Raw genomic sequence first — 15862 nt, 5'->3', positions numbered from 1 at the left:
GTGAATGCGAATGAAGACTAAATACCACTCTCACCAACACTTGTCACAGTCATTTGCGTTGTTCTCTCATTTAGCATAATTTGTCTCAGCTCTGTGAGGAGCCTTTAGGTAAGTTATGCGTCAAAAGCAACAAGAAGGAAAAGACATCTTCGCTCCTCGTCATTGCTATTTCTATAACAATGATATAATTTGAGAAAATGTGATGCAGATTGCGTTGAATGATATTCCAGCAGGTGCCTTGGAGTAGGTCATTTTCTCTCTTGCGGTGCATTATATTTAAAATCAAATCAGAGTAAATCAACCACTTTTCCCTGTGGTTATTTTCCCTTTTTTTTATCAGTCTATTTTTTATTGGTAACAGTCTAAACAGTCAGTATTTCAAGTGCAAACAGCCACAGAAAAATCATTATATATAGAGGCAACACAGACATACAGTATGTGTTTGTTTTTTTTCATATACAATCCTGTTTATAAGTAAAATAGTACTCAATACATTTACTTATAAGCTAAAATATATCACATCATATGCTATACTCATTGTAAAATATATATTGTTACAAGGAAAGATGATTTATTTATGTATGTATGTATGTATAAAATGAAAAATTGACATTACCATCTGATAAAAACTGTTCATCCTGGGAATACAGAGCTTTTGCTACATCTAAAGCTTGGTGGGTTGGAGAAGCTTTTTGCCGATAATTATGCTTCTCTTAAATGGCATTTGTATAAAAAAAATAATAAAACATCCATCTGCTATCTTGCTGGAATGATTTAACACTATCTTTTTGTGTATAATGGCATTTTGATTCCATACATGTGTAGGAAATTCAAGCTACCCACAGTTCAATTTTGCTTTATCACAGAATGAGGAAGGCAATGATGAGGACTCTGGTGATGAGTTTGAGGAGATGAACTTGTCGCTCCTGTCGGCTCGAAACTTCCCACGTAAGGCCAGTCAGACCAGTATCTTCCTGCAGGAATGGGACATCCCCTTTGAGCAACTAGAGATTGGGGAGATGATTGGTAAGGGTCGCTTTGGAAAGGTTTTCCATGGACGATGGCATGGCGAGGTCGCCATTCGCTTAATTGACATTGAGCGTGATAACGAAGACCAGCTGAAGGCCTTCAAACGTGAGGTGATGGCCTACCGAAACACTCGCCATGAAAATGTGGTGCTCTTTATGGGGGCCTGCATGAGCCCACCACATCTGGCCATCATTACCAGGTAAGGATAAAGATCTATAAGTTTGAATTAAGGTGTTCTTGATAAAGCTCTACACCTCTGACAGACATTGATCACACTTAAGTACTGTTTGCTATATTGTGTGATTGTCCTCTCTACCGGCTCACAAGCTGAGCTTCACTACAAAAAGCAGCTAATGAACACTTGAATGTAGCTACCTGTTAAGGACTAGGAGAGAAACATGAACAAATGCACTGAGGATTTTATATTTTGTTTTGTTACGTGGCAGCAAAGAAAAAGGGATACAAGCAAACAGTTTACCAGCAACAGATTACTTAATTTAGAAACTAAATAAAAAATGACTTGAATTTCAGAATTAACGAGAAAGTAATCTGAGTACCTTAAAGAATTAACTTGTAAACATGTCATGTCTTATAGTTTAATGTCCAGAAATAATATTGAATAATAAGGAAACTACAATATTTGCATGGCCTAAAAGGTTAGTTAAAGTGCCACTTTAAAATAATACAAGTTGAGTTTGAAGAACTTTTTAAAACGACCTCTATTGTTCTTTATAATTGCAGTCATAATGGTGTCCATCAATAGCCCTATATTAGAATATGTTATAGTACACAATGGTTCATTTGAGCTTTCATGTTTGAGCAGGCTGCAAAAATAATATACAGATGGCAATGAAAAGAATGCTGACCATAAAACAAATGAAAGTACAGTGCAATTATAAAAAGCAATATAATGAGACTCCATAAATGGATCATCGCAGATAAAATGCAGAAATGTTCATATGGGTTATCTGTAGGAAAAAAAATTATACAACTCTAACCAGGGTAACTGTCTGTCTGTCCGTCCGTCCATCCATCCATCCGTTCATCATTTTCACAGCTCTAAAATGTGTAGTTTGGTCTGCTTCTGAACTTGAGAGAATGACCATTTTATGGCTTTGACAGTCAGTCCTGGTCACCTAGCATTCATTCTAGATCAGCCACAGACCTTCCCTTCTTTAGAAATATGAGTTTAGAGTGTCTGACAATGGGATGTGGAGAGGTTATGATTAGAGCAGGCTGCTGCTGTTGCTGAATAGATGAACCAACCACTCACCATAGCAATAGTGCATTTGTCTTCACTACAGTGCAACAGCAGATAATATGAGGTTAGAGTGGACGTGAAGATTTCTCTCTCTTTAATTATTTCATGTATTAGTGTTTACTTTTAGGCAGATTTAAGTACTGTAAGTATTTTGCCACTTATAACAATTAAGAGAAAGGTTGTTTTCTTGTTAAAGAACATCACGAGAAGTACTCTCATTTAATTAATTAGCAGAGCTAATGACGTTCAGAAAGAAATTATTGCCCGTCCTATTGTCATCTACATAGGCTGTGAACAACAAGGAAGTCTTGCAATTTTTATACATTGTCTCTGCATATATTTGTTTTGAAGGGACTGTCCATCTCTTACTAAATGTACAACTTTAAATATGCTTTAGCACAAATGCACTAATCCCTTCCATCATATTTACTGTTTTAAATGACCAGTTGTATGATTTCTGAGATATTGCATCTGATGCCAGTTGAAATTGCTGTATGCACAGGGGAGCTAACAGGTGAGCTGGCTGCTTCTCAGAAATCCTCGCTGGTGATTGCTGAAAATAATAGCGAATGTCAGTGCAACAGGTGGCTTTGTTATCCACTAATACTCTGCTTCTCACACCACAAGGATAAAAAAAGTTACTACAAAATAGTCTTCATATTAATCATGTAGACCAAAGTGCAAAACGAAGCACACTGGTTTATTAAAGATTTCAGGCTGCATTAATAGGAACATAAATATTGATTGAAACGTTTTCCTTTAACTTTTTCCTTTATGTTGGTTGATTTTGTTGGGCATAGAGGATACAGTGATATTACTGCTGGATTTTATTCATGTAAATTGCATAATTCATTTTGAAGCACAAAGGTGATTTTCAGAATGTTAAGGTGGACTCATTAGTTCTCCATCATCTTGTCTTCCATTAAATACACCCTTTCTTCTTAGACTAGATTATCCATATCATATTTGCCGTAGGTATAAAAATAACTGTCATAAAACATAATGTCTGCATAAAAATTTCAACTGGCTTTAGATTTAACCAGCCAGCATTTGTTAGTTAGATTTCTGTGTTTAATAAAAGACGTGTAAAGAGAGGTTTTAAATATAAAAAATGAGGCTGTCATGAGATTGTTTCAGGAATGAATATGTATGAGCTGTTAGCTTCGGGTCCTTTGTTGGTCACCTGCATGGCACAGTCGGGGTTGAGGGCTTCAAGTGTGAGGCAGGGGGTGTTTGTTGAGCTGCCTATTAAAATGCCATTTTGATGGCACCCCTCCAGAAATATCACATTGTCTAGCTGAAATACAGTCTAGCTCCATTCTGGCTTACAGTGAACTTCGCTTTCTTTCTCAGCAGGTGATCCAGGTGATTGATATATGCATTTTTTTTTCTCTGCCCGTTCTGTTGGTTTTTGTCTTTTGCCCTTCTCCCCCGTCCCTCTTCTTAGCTGTTTCTCTTTCCCTCTTTCTTTCTCCCCTTCTTTCCCCCAGTCAAGTCTGTCCCGTATTCAGTAAGTGAAAATAAAATAAACAATAAAAGGTGAATCAAATGGACCATTACGGCAAGGCTGGGATGGTCAGTTTGGTAAAGTAAATCCGTTGGGCATCTTTCTTTGCCTTTAGACAACAATTCTGATGGCAAAAGAGCCAAACGGGACAGGCCAAAAAAAAAAAAAAAAAAAAAAAAAACTTCGCTTTTAGTTCATAGGATGGCATTTTATCCTCTAACAGTGTCTCAAACTCCAGTAATGCACACTCGTGAACTTCTAGACAAATATTTTTTCTGTTTATGTAACACTGAACATTTAAAAGATGAGGATTAGATGAAGTGGAGAGAGGTGAAAATTGAACACTCTAACAGTTAACCATTTTGTGGACTGTTTCAGTATTAGTCTCATTTCTTATGTATTTGTTTTTATTAGGGATGACAAAGAGACTCATTCAAGCATGCAGTTAAGTTTACATCACATTGTTCAGACTATAAACATGTCAGGCGCTTGTTGATACTTTGATGATTAATTACAGCAGCACAGCATAGTGTGTGTTCACAGTCTAGGCACCCAGCTCACCACTCATCAATATGTAAGTAAAATTGGGGGTTTATAATTAACTATTCCCCTGAGTTTACAGGTGGATACTGGGGCAGTGGAGGGGTTTAAATAGTAGGCTGCAATGCTGGGTAGTGGACACTGACATGTAAGAGGGACACATTGGAGATTTTTTGTAGCTTAACTAGACCACCAAAATGGGAGGCCATGTTTGGTATATGAAATGAGGACAGAAAGGCACGATATGTGTGTAAAATAGTGCAGCTCGAGTTCCCTGCTTCTTCTGCTTCTTTGCTCCATTTCATTTAAAATATGATTTCAAAACAATTTTGAATTCTCTGTTAGAAGCAATATATAAGTATCAGTCCATTTACCATATTCACTTATCTTGTATGAATTTTTTTCTTTTATTCTTAGGAGAGCAGTACAGGAGTCCTTTATTTTAACTTCTTTGTATACGAGGTTTTAGCCCTGCACTTATCAGTTGCTTTCTACAAGCTTAATGAATCACTTCTCTTTGCAACGTTGATGTACAAAGCATGATTGAGACATATTGGAATGACAGGAAACCAGTGACAAACTAAGCTGAAAATACTCATTTAAAAGTTTCGAAAGGAATTTTTTAAGATTGACTTGTAACATCTAAATAATGTAGTGATTTTATCAAATTTGTATTACCTATTGGCATTGATGTAAACCCTGAATTTTACTGTCTTTTCCAGCTTTTGTAAAGGCAGGACACTTTATTCTGTAGTGCGAGATGCCAAAGTTGTCCTGGATGTTAACAAGACACGACAGATTGCGCAAGAGATGGTCAAGGTAAAATAACTCGGCACTGATTTCTCCAAAACACTTCAGCAGAATGCCACGTATTACAAGGTGTCCCACCCTCCCTCCCTCTCTCTGTCCTCAGGGGATGGGCTACCTCCACGCAAAGGGGATCTTACACAAAGACATGAAGTCCAAGAATGTGTTTTATGACAATGGCAAAGTCGTCATCACTGACTTTGGGCTCTTCACCATATCTGGAGTTCTGCAGGCTGGCAGGTAATTATGTTCAATACACTTATGGGACAGGAATGCTTTCGTTAGCATTTGCAATACATGAATTAGTCTTGGAGAGAAACTGAAAGTTCTGACACGTGTAGTGCAGAGACAACAAAACCTTTGGTCCATGCAGTGGATACGCTGCACATTTGTGTGATGAAAATGTCATCTTGTTATGTATTTAAACCCTACTTTTTTATTATTACTGCATACATTTTTTAACACTGTTCAATTATAATGAATGGTGATGCTTCCTTTTCTGTTTTTGAAAACCTCTGTTCCAACATGTCTAATTTACATAACGGTTGCCATTAAGATTACATTCATGCGCAAATAATTGAAAACTGTTTTTTTTCTGGAAGTAATTACAGTTCCCATAAAAGCTTCACACTTGTCCCCTCAAGAACTCAAACAGTGTTAAACAGAAATGTCCAAGATATAAAGAAAACATGAGTAACCAGGTCAAGGAGGAGCAAATAAATTCAATAATGGCTGGATAAATTTGCCCTTACAAACAGTACAGCAGAACTATTTGTTCTGTGAATCATCAGCAATGGTTAAAATGCTCAAAATTATTTCCCATGCCAATGAAAAAATATATATGTATGACACCCAACATCTAGACTAACATCGAAACAACTAGTAGCTCAGTGTTTTAACATCTGTAAGAAACAATTGCATTGTAACTAGAGATTGACAAGGTACAACACATACTACTACACATACTATACTACAGCAATGGTGAGCCAGGACATCAGATCCAGGGGGAGATATCATCATTACCACCCTCCAAAATTAGGTACAGAGCCCAACAGTGATCCTTTAGATGCTTTGCTATAAGCTCAAGGTAGTAAAGGAAAGTTAGCAAAATTATTAAAACTATAGTAAAAGTGTGATGAAGAAAGTGCAACAACCTGCTCATACCCTAGGCCTTAGAAAAGCCCAACCAAAGACTGACCTCTGCACATCTTCAGTTATACCAGAGGGATAGAAGCCGGAAGAATAAACTAGCTGTTTTCCATTGAACCATCCAAGGTGTACTCTCAAAGGTGGAGGACAATAGGAGAGCAACCCCACCAAGGCTGAACACAGAGCAATACTGGAAGAGCATATGGGAGAATATTGCAACACAACAATGCTCAGTGGCTTGCAAATCTAAGAGAAGGTCACAGCAACTTCCTTGAACAGGACCCAGTAACCATGAGAGTGGCAGATATAAAAGAAACAACTTCAAGTGTGAAGCTGGATAGTACTGGGACCTGATATGATTCACACCTACTGACTAAAGAAACTAACTGTGGTCCATGAACATCTGGCCGCTGCTAATGGATGAGACCCACCTGGAATGGCTAACTGAAAACCAGTCCTGATAGTCAAAGATCCCCAGAAGGGCCTAGTTCCATCCAACTACTAGCCGATAATCTGCATTAGTGCCTTTTCAGGCATCATAGTGGCTGAGATGAACAAGCACATGGCTCAGTTTCTCAGTTTGGCCTGGAAAGGAATCAGCATAGCACCAACTACTGGTAGCAGATCAGTCATCTGAGACTGTAAGACCAGACTGATTGACTACAAGAATGCCTATGACTCAGTGTCTCACACATGGATCCTGGAATGCTTAGAACTGATCAACAGGACCCTAAGAGCCTTCAACAGGAATTCAGTGGGGGATGTGGTGAAAAACACTGGAGGTAAACCTTAAGCTAGTTGCATAAGTGTGTTTATATTTTGTCACCATTGTTGTTCTGCATAGATTTAAATAACCTCAGATAAATCATTAACTAGGATACTGACTACAGCATAGAGCAAATGTCAGCCTTCTCCTCTATATCAATGACATCAAGCTCTATACCACCGATGCACACGACTAGGATCTACAGAATTCGGGCTGCCATTTCACTAGCTGGACCCATGTCCTCATTTTAGGTTTGATAACGTTTGAGTGGGTAGAGTTGAATGGCTTGGGCATGAATTGAGCTGCAGTTTGGGGAAGGCCTTGAAGTGGACTGACGGCGGCTCCAGGGCCTGGCAGATCCCCATGTACTAAATAGAAGTGAAGAAGTTAAAGGATTGAAAAGGGGAGGGAGGGTGAGGCACGTAAACGAGAATGAACAGCTTGTAGAACTGAGGGAGCCTATATAGATGAGAACTGGAAGGAGCATGTTTGGAGGCGTGCTCCTGCTCCTGAAATTGCAATACTTTATCTACAGTTGAACTGGAGAAGTGTAGTTGGATGGTAACAAAAAGAGGAAATGCAATCAGAATGGAGGCGATTGCACTACCAGAAGGGAACATTGCAGACACTGAAGACAGCTACAAGTACCTGGGAATCCCACAAGCAAATGGGAGTCATGAAGAGCCTGCTAGGAAAGCCGCAATTACCAAATATCTCCCATGAGTAAGGCAAGTCCTAAGGAGTTAGCTGAATGGGAAGAACAAGATTTGGGCAATCAGCAGTGCCAGTGATCAGATACCCTGCTAGCCAAAGCAGCAGATAGAAGCCACTGACATCAAGACAAGAAAACTCCAAGGAAGCTGTCACCCCTCAACTCTGAGACTAAGGCTAAGCAGAAAGAAGAAGGCCAAGGACTAGAGAAAGTCTTAGGGCCACTATCCATGATGAAACAACATATATCTATGAGTTAATCAGGAAGATGGCCACACCTGATTATGTGCCTAGTGAATACCTCACCCAGCAGAAAATTGAGAAAAATAATTATTGCAGTGCAGGAACAAGCTCTAAGCACTAGATCAATAAAGGCTGGGGTCTACCACACCAGGCAAGACCACCAGGCTGGAATATTATACAAGAACATCTGTGACAAGTTCCTAAATCAAAATGTGATATGCCCCCTAGGGTAGTTAAGAATGTCTGAGCTAAAATCTTGTGGGACTTCCAGATACAGACGGACAAACAGGTGATACTAACGAACTGGACATGGTAGATAGATATTGCTATACCAAATGATTACTGTACCAGGAAGAAGGAACATAAAATCAACAAGAAGCTTGAGAAATAAAACAGAGAGGAGCTAGAGGAAATGAGGAGGGTAAAATCAACAGTGGTATTCGTGGTACTCAGAACACCCAAAGCAGTGGCCTCCAAACTGGGCAAGTGGCTCACACAGGTATCAGGAATGACATCTGAGATCTCTGTCCAGAAGAATTTTATTTGTCACGTACACAGTCATACAGAGTACGATATGCAGTGAAATGCTTAGACAACTGCTCGTGACCTAAAGCAAAAAAAAAAGGAAAAGGCTATGAATAAGATCACAGCAGAGTTTATGGAGAAGTTTATGCAAAACTTCCCAGTCCACCTCGTACACCTGAGTGTACGAAAGCATTTTATTCATATTGATTTTTGCATGTTCATCTCTCTCAAATCTGCAATTCATCATGACACTAGAGCCAAGTGTTAATGAGTTTTGTATAGCATAAACACTGGAAACTTACTGCGAGATATTATCATTAAAACAGATATGGTGTTCAAAACTTCGACGATGTACTTGCACTTGTAGTAATTGCACTCGTTGAAAGGGATAAGTCATTTTTAATCTGTGGTTACATTTAGTGTTTTTAAAAGCAGACCAAATGCCAATATATTAACAGCAACAACATCAGCATTTTCTGTTTGAAAAAATAAGCTTATTTGGCATCTCATTTGAAGCAAAATGATGTCATTATGACATCTGCATTATAAATATGAAGCTATGATCTGTAGCTGCTTAGTTTGGCATAAACTGGAGAAAGCTGGTCATTCCCAAAGTTAACAAAACCCCCCAAATACCTCTAATCTTGTTTTATAGAAGGTAATTAGAGCTTTTTTGTGATGAAAGATCTTCATGGTGTTGTGGAAGTTTTCCATTTAAATAAAGCCTGCAGACGAGCGGTGAGCGGTAGCTAACATTTTTTAATCCAAACACACAAAGAACAGAAAACCAAGCTTGTGGAGAGCCTACATGACCGCGCGGCAGGGTCAGCAGAGTCTCACTGAGCCTAGCATGGCTCTCAGTTAAATACTGGTGAAAAGAAGTAAGATTATTTCCCTGTCACTTGTTTTGAAGCAGTGATTTTATTAAATTGTCACCCTCACAGCTGGCTGATCTGTTTGGACAATTATGATAAATACTAGCCAGAGCACTTTATGTAGTTTTGACCACTGTGACTATGAATAATGATCAAATTTCACCCACTAGCATTCTAACAACATCTGCTGACATTTGGATATATTGCCATTATCAGCGTAACATAAGTGTGCCATCTTAGCATGGGTAACGCACACACTAATCATAACAAGTTTCACGAATTCAAGTGACGCCAATAAGGTAAGAGCTGTGCATATTTTGGTTGTGTTGTTAAAACATAAGAACTGTACATTGAGAGTAAGACAATGATAAGTCTTTGTTTATCTCCTTTTCTTGTTTTTATGTTGTAGCGTTGCAATTCAGTGGATTTTAAATCCACAATCTGATGCGCTTCAAAACTTTAACACAGATTGTGATCAAGACTTAATTTCCTGCAGTGTGACTTGCAAAAACTTTGAAAACTGTCATTTACACATCACCAATTTATTTCAAAGATAAAACCACTGTAACAGTTAAACAGAAAAGTAAAAGATGATGTTTATAAAATAGAATGGCAATTACACCAACTTACCAGTAATGCAACAGCAACAATGACGCTCAGCTATATGAAACAGTAATTGAAAAGCATTACAGATTCATCTTATTGGTGGTTTTTGTATCTACAGTGTTCTATAATGAAAATGAATCAGTGTAATAGCTTGGCAGCATGATACAGTAGATCAATAAGCCCTGACAAGTCTCCATCTGCACATTTTCTCTCTCTACAGCCGCAGAGAAGATAAACTGAGGATCCCCAACGGCTGGTTGTGCCACCTAGCCCCTGAAATCATCCAGCAGCTCTCTCCAGAAACAGAAGAGGACAAGCTTCCTTTCTCCAAGCAGTCAGATGTCTTTGCTTTTGGGTGAGAGTCCTCTTGCCAGATGCCCCCTAGTTTGTTTGTCCAGACGGCATCCGAGCCTGGAGGATTATAGCAGACTGTTGACAAAGAGGGTTTACAAACTCCAAATATGTGTGTGAACTTAATAAATACTCTGCACCACATGAGGCAACTCTCATTAACACTTTTAAGATCTCATTATAGATAGAGATTTTTTACTGCTGTACAAAGACTAGTGTACAAAGACATGTATAATATAGTAATCTGATATAATAAATGAATTTTTTTTATGCTATTTCCAGTCTTTATACATCCATTTCATAAGCATTTACTGAAAATGGGATTAACAGTGTTAAAACCTAATTATGTAAAATTATGATTTTGGCATAGACTCCACTTGGCATTGCTCACCTGATTAATAAACACTTAATCTACGTGATTTGACTGAAATACTGAGTGATTGGATCTATATTTATGATAAAGATGGGCTAGGGTAATGCACAAATAAGCAATAGCAGCTGAAAGACAGCAGAACACTGGGAAAACGAATTGAAGTATAAAATGCACACTGATTAGCGACTGGTGCATCCGTGTGTGTTAAAATCTTATTTGAGCAAATAATGCGAACCAAGAGGGGGTTGCCTTTGCAAATGTGCAAAAGTGATTGAATAATTGCAGGTTGAATAATTGCAATAGTGATGGTGAGAAACGAAAGGCGTCGTCTAAGCAGGAGGACTGAATAGAAGAGAAACTAAACAAGTTTTGTGACTGAAGGTGTGCTCAGACGCATGATGTATTTTTCCATGCGCTCCTTTTGGTCGAAAACATCTCACTGATTTTTTTCCATTATTACATACAGATTTCCTGTCTGAGTGTCACTCTGATTTCTCAAGCCAAGGTGTCCTCCAGCTCCTCCTCTGAAGCCCAATTTTAAATTCATCCTAACTTGATTAAAAAAGCCCCCCTGGCTCCTGTTCTTTCTCCAGTGACATTACTGCTTCATTTGAGGGGGTGGACCCTGCTCTGTTGACTCCTAACACAATTGCTTTCTCAGATGGTTCCCCATATGGAGGTCTCATCACTATATTATTCTAAAGGGAAGAAGAGTGCAACACTGGTGCACCATGTCCAGCTGCTCTGTTAGCATTTGTGTTACCTAGAGGTGACCCTCGTGGCTTTTTTGCATATTCATCACCAATCAGCCATCATCTTTTCCCCCTTACTCCTGGCAAAGAGCTATTTTTATTCTACTCAAACTCAACACGCAGGAGCAGAATGAAAACACCTTATTTGCACAGGGAAGGTAGTGAATGCTAATTTTCCATGAGTAGTAATTAAAAATGTACTGTTTTTTTTAGCTTAATTGTTTTTCAAAAATTTAAACTGACAAAAAGTCATCCACAAAATCATGCTTTTGCACATACCACGATCCAATTATGCATCATCTACAGCTGCTTATTCAACTGCAAAAATAAAGTTTGTCAGTTTATAGTTGTCCTTACTCTTGCCTGGATAAGAATCCTCCATAGGTGTTTTTCGAAGACGCTGTTATTCTTATGACCAGATAGTTTAAAACACTGATCTACTTTGCTTCTTTGTCTTCTCAGCACCATCTGGTACGAATTACACGCACGTGAATGGCCTTACAAGAGTCAACCAGCAGAGGTGATCATATGGCAGATCGGCAGTGGGATGAAACCCAATCTTGCACAAACTGGCATGGGGAAGGAGATATTAGTAAGAGCTTCTTTTTTTTCTTTTTAACTTTTCACTATTCATGAATCACCTTTTCCTTCAAAATTAGCTACTTTATAATTTTCGTGTTTAAGCACTCATTGAAAGATTACCTTGCCTGATAAAGACAGGAAGGTCATTTTCACACATGCGGTACATCATCTGTCAGAGCTTTATGTAAAAGTGTAGATGTCTTTACTCCTCTGGCTCCCAGTTGCAAAGTTTATGCAATGCGTGATTGATCCCATGAGAGCAAGTAGCTGTCTAGTGTAATTGTCTCCCCATGAAGCACCCCTGCCTTAGCCAAATTGACTATTTTCAGAGAATGCATTTGGTGTGAAAATTCTCCTGCTGTGTGCTATTGTAAACCAAAATGTTTAAATTAGTAAAAAGATTAAGTAGTGTGAAAATTTTCAAAACATTCTTTGAATTTAATTATTACGTTTTTGTCACTTTTTCTGTTGTTGTTAAGTAAATGAAGCAGATTAAGTAAACTCCAAGTATAACTTCATTTTACTGTACCATTTCTGCTATCTGTCTGCTAGTCCGCACTTGTCTCTTAATAATAGATTTTCCTGAGTAGATGTTCTGTTATAATGGAGCAAAGTATGTTTACAGTTCATTTGCATAATTGTGTTTTTTAGTTCTTCCTGTTAGACTAGTGATGCTGTGGTAGCATGAATGAAGTGAGCTGTTGGGTTAATTACGGTCCCCATGTTAGCACAGTCACTAATGTACAGAGTGATACCCTGCTCAGTGCTAAAATGAAGACCTGTGAAGTGAACCTTAAACTGCTGTGCTGATGCTTGTCAAGCATGAGTCATCACTTACCATTAAAGTTTCATGCCAGTCAAAGGACTAATACATCTTTTTAAATATTTTATTAGGAAGTTAATTAGTTAACATTACTTTTGTCTACCTAAAGCAGTGAAATTGTAATATTACATTGTTTTAGTGTAAAAAACTAAATAGATAAAAAAGAAAAAGAAAGAAAATAAAGACACACACATATGTGTGTATCTGTATATATTTGTATGTGTATATATTTATATGTGTACATATATATATATTATATCTGCCATTGAGGTTAAATTTTTATTGACTTGAGTATATTAATGTTGACTTCCATGACATTCTGACTCCCAGCTTAGCATGTATGGACACTTTGTTAGAAATGTTAATGCAGCTGCTAGCCCCTTTCCATGATTAGGGATATCCATTCAGTATTCCGATGTGAGGGAAATCTAAACTTGTCATAACATTGCCTCAGGAGGTAGGTGAGGTGGCAGATACTTTAATCACATGGACTTTAAATCAGAGTTTTTCATCCCAACTGGGATGACTTATTCTTTTTTCCCCCTCTTTTTTGAATTTTATTTTACTTTTGCTTTTTCTGATGCTATTTTGTTAGGTTTTAGTCAATAAATTAAGACTCAGGTCTTTCCCAGCATATATAAAGCATATGTTAAAAGGCACATTTCTCCCATCTGCAAAATGTGGGAGAAATGTTATATGTTGGGCTCGAAAAGAGCTTATGACTTTGTAAATACTTAAATTAAACGGTAATTAAATACTACATGTAGCATAAACACTTGACTTTCAAGTTCATCAACTTGAAAAATTAAAGGCAATCATTTGCTTTAACTTGTCTGAGTTCAGTCATCTTATTTGGGTTTACAGTAATGTGAGAAAGGCGACCGGAGACAGTGTCCTGATTCTCCTCACTTTGTAATGAGTTTATGTGTAGAAACAGCTCAAGCAATCGCAGGTTGGATTCATCTGAAGTAGATTTTCACATGACACCAACAAAAGGTATTTGAAGAATGCTTTTAATTGAAATTGAAAAATCTCTGTAAAGATGACAGTGTGCTAATATTTTAAGGGTGTCAAGTCAGATTTCACAGTCAGGTTGGAAACACTGTCCTTTGTTTGAAGATATTTGGCTTTGTCTTTGCATTCGTCTTGATAGTCCCTTATGTGGTTGTAAAGTTTGTCAAATGCCATTTGAACGAAAATATTTCTTTACAGATTGCACACTTAGGTTGTGTAGCCCAGCTTAAGGAACAAATTTCAATCTTCTTGGTTTAGCTCATATGCCAGCCAGCCTTGTTTGCATGTATGAAATGTAAGTCAAAACCATTGCTGGGTCTGCTTGTGTTACAGTTCACTATCAGATAATCAGGCCAAATTACACCAACTAGCTTCATGAAGTTTTTAGACAACCTGGACACACCTGTTTCTTTCATCACATAAGCACCTGAAAAAGATCAAATAATTAGTTTTTTTTCTGTGTCTTTGCTTTCCAGGATATTCTGCTCCTCTGTTGGGCATACAAGCCAGAGGAGCGACCCAGCTTCTCCAAGCTGGTAGATTTACTGGAAAAGTTGCCAAAAAGGAACCGCCGCCTTTCCCACCCAGGGCACTTCTGGAAGTCAGCTGAGTATGTCAAATAAGTTAGGGACATAAAACGGCAAACAATCAGCAAGTATAAAAAAGCAGCCGCCATAACTCCACATAAATAACCCACCTCCTTAAAGAATGCACTGAATCCAAAAGCCAGCCCAGTGATGAAAACTGCCCGTGCTGTGTGTATTTTCATGGAATGTTGGCATGTGTGTGTACAGATACGTTGACTGTCCAGTTTCTCAAAGCAGTCGGGACTCATATTTTCTTTGGTTTGATTCACACCATACTGGATATATTTCCTTTATCTTTTTGTCTTTTACTATTGACTTGTTCCCGTCATTATATTTATTTCTTGGCTGTATCTTGCTTGTAATTTCAAACAGATCACGTCATCCTGGACTTAAAAAAAAAGTTTTGAACAAATGTTGTTTTTTGTGGTTTTTTTTCCATGTTTTATTCTCGTTTGGTTCGAATGAGTGTAAACGTTGAACATCACATATTGTATATATTCATAACATTATGTTGCCATTCCTTATGTCTGTCAAATGTGTAGACCATTTTGTCAGCGTTACCTCATTGTCTCATGTGTGGATGTCCAGGTTTCATCTTTGTCTCAAATGTTTTGTCTAACTGAAAATGCCCTTTTATTTACACCGTACCATTTGAATGTGAAGAAGCCAGCATCCCTGTTTGTGTGGGGATGTGTTGGCCCAGTTCTTTGATGGGAGACTGTTCTCTGATCAGCCTGTGCTTTGAATATTGCCTGTGAACATAAGCTAGATGTTTGAACAATAACAGCCTTTGGGAAAAAAAAGAAAAAGAAAAAAAAAAGCCACCGGTCAGACCAGGAATCCCCTACTTGACGATGTTCTGTGAAATTGCTGACACTTGAAATGTAGTTTTCGTCAGCTGAACTAATTACCTTTCGGTAGTGCTGTCACTGAGCCCCCCCCCCAAAAACCATTCCCCAGTTCCCATAAATCACTGTATACTATTTTTCTTTAAATAGATAATGGCAGATAACAGTATAATATAGATCCAAAGCTTGTTACAGTGTAGTCGGTACAGTAATTTTAAGTTATTTTAAAGTTGTAGACCCTAATCACAAAGTTTTACAAGTTACACATTAGTTTACTCAATATGTGTATCCAATGGAAAAGATTTAAAAAGCTTAAAATCCCCATCTCTGCACTGAAGTGACTGTTGGACATAGATTGAGAAAAATGTGGCTTCTGAATAGCAAAATAAAATTTAAAAAAGGTTACAAAGTTTCTTAAAAGCAGTGTTGGAGTCACTTTGAAACTGAACGCTTCAAATAAATTCTTCCTAATCTTAAATATTTATTGAAATCCCTCCCTCTGCACTGTTCTCG

General features: G+C 37.9%; 1 protein-coding gene across 1 annotated transcript in view; it reads left to right on the top strand.

The window, feature by feature from the left end:
- ksr2 (kinase suppressor of ras 2) overlaps positions 1-14537 on the top strand; it is a 110958-nt gene extending 96421 nt beyond the window's left edge. Inside the window, exons 16-21 of the mRNA XM_085368713.1 lie at positions 867-1228; positions 5060-5156; positions 5251-5384; positions 10240-10374; positions 11958-12087; positions 14391-14537. Coding sequence (XP_085224839.1) covers positions 867-1228; positions 5060-5156; positions 5251-5384; positions 10240-10374; positions 11958-12087; positions 14391-14537 — 1005 coding nt within the window. The remainder of the gene's footprint in view (positions 1-866; positions 1229-5059; positions 5157-5250; positions 5385-10239; positions 10375-11957; positions 12088-14390) is intronic.
- Positions 14538-15862: the final 1325 nt, after the last annotated feature.

Source organism: Diplotaxodon limnothrissa, linkage group LG12 (genome assembly GCF_057381915.1).
Source record: "Diplotaxodon limnothrissa isolate DT_005_m linkage group LG12, D_limnothrissa_male_GT1.1, whole genome shotgun sequence".
Lineage (NCBI taxonomy): Eukaryota > Metazoa > Chordata > Actinopteri > Cichliformes > Cichlidae > Diplotaxodon > Diplotaxodon limnothrissa.
This window is presented reverse-complemented; position numbering and strand designations above follow the sequence as displayed.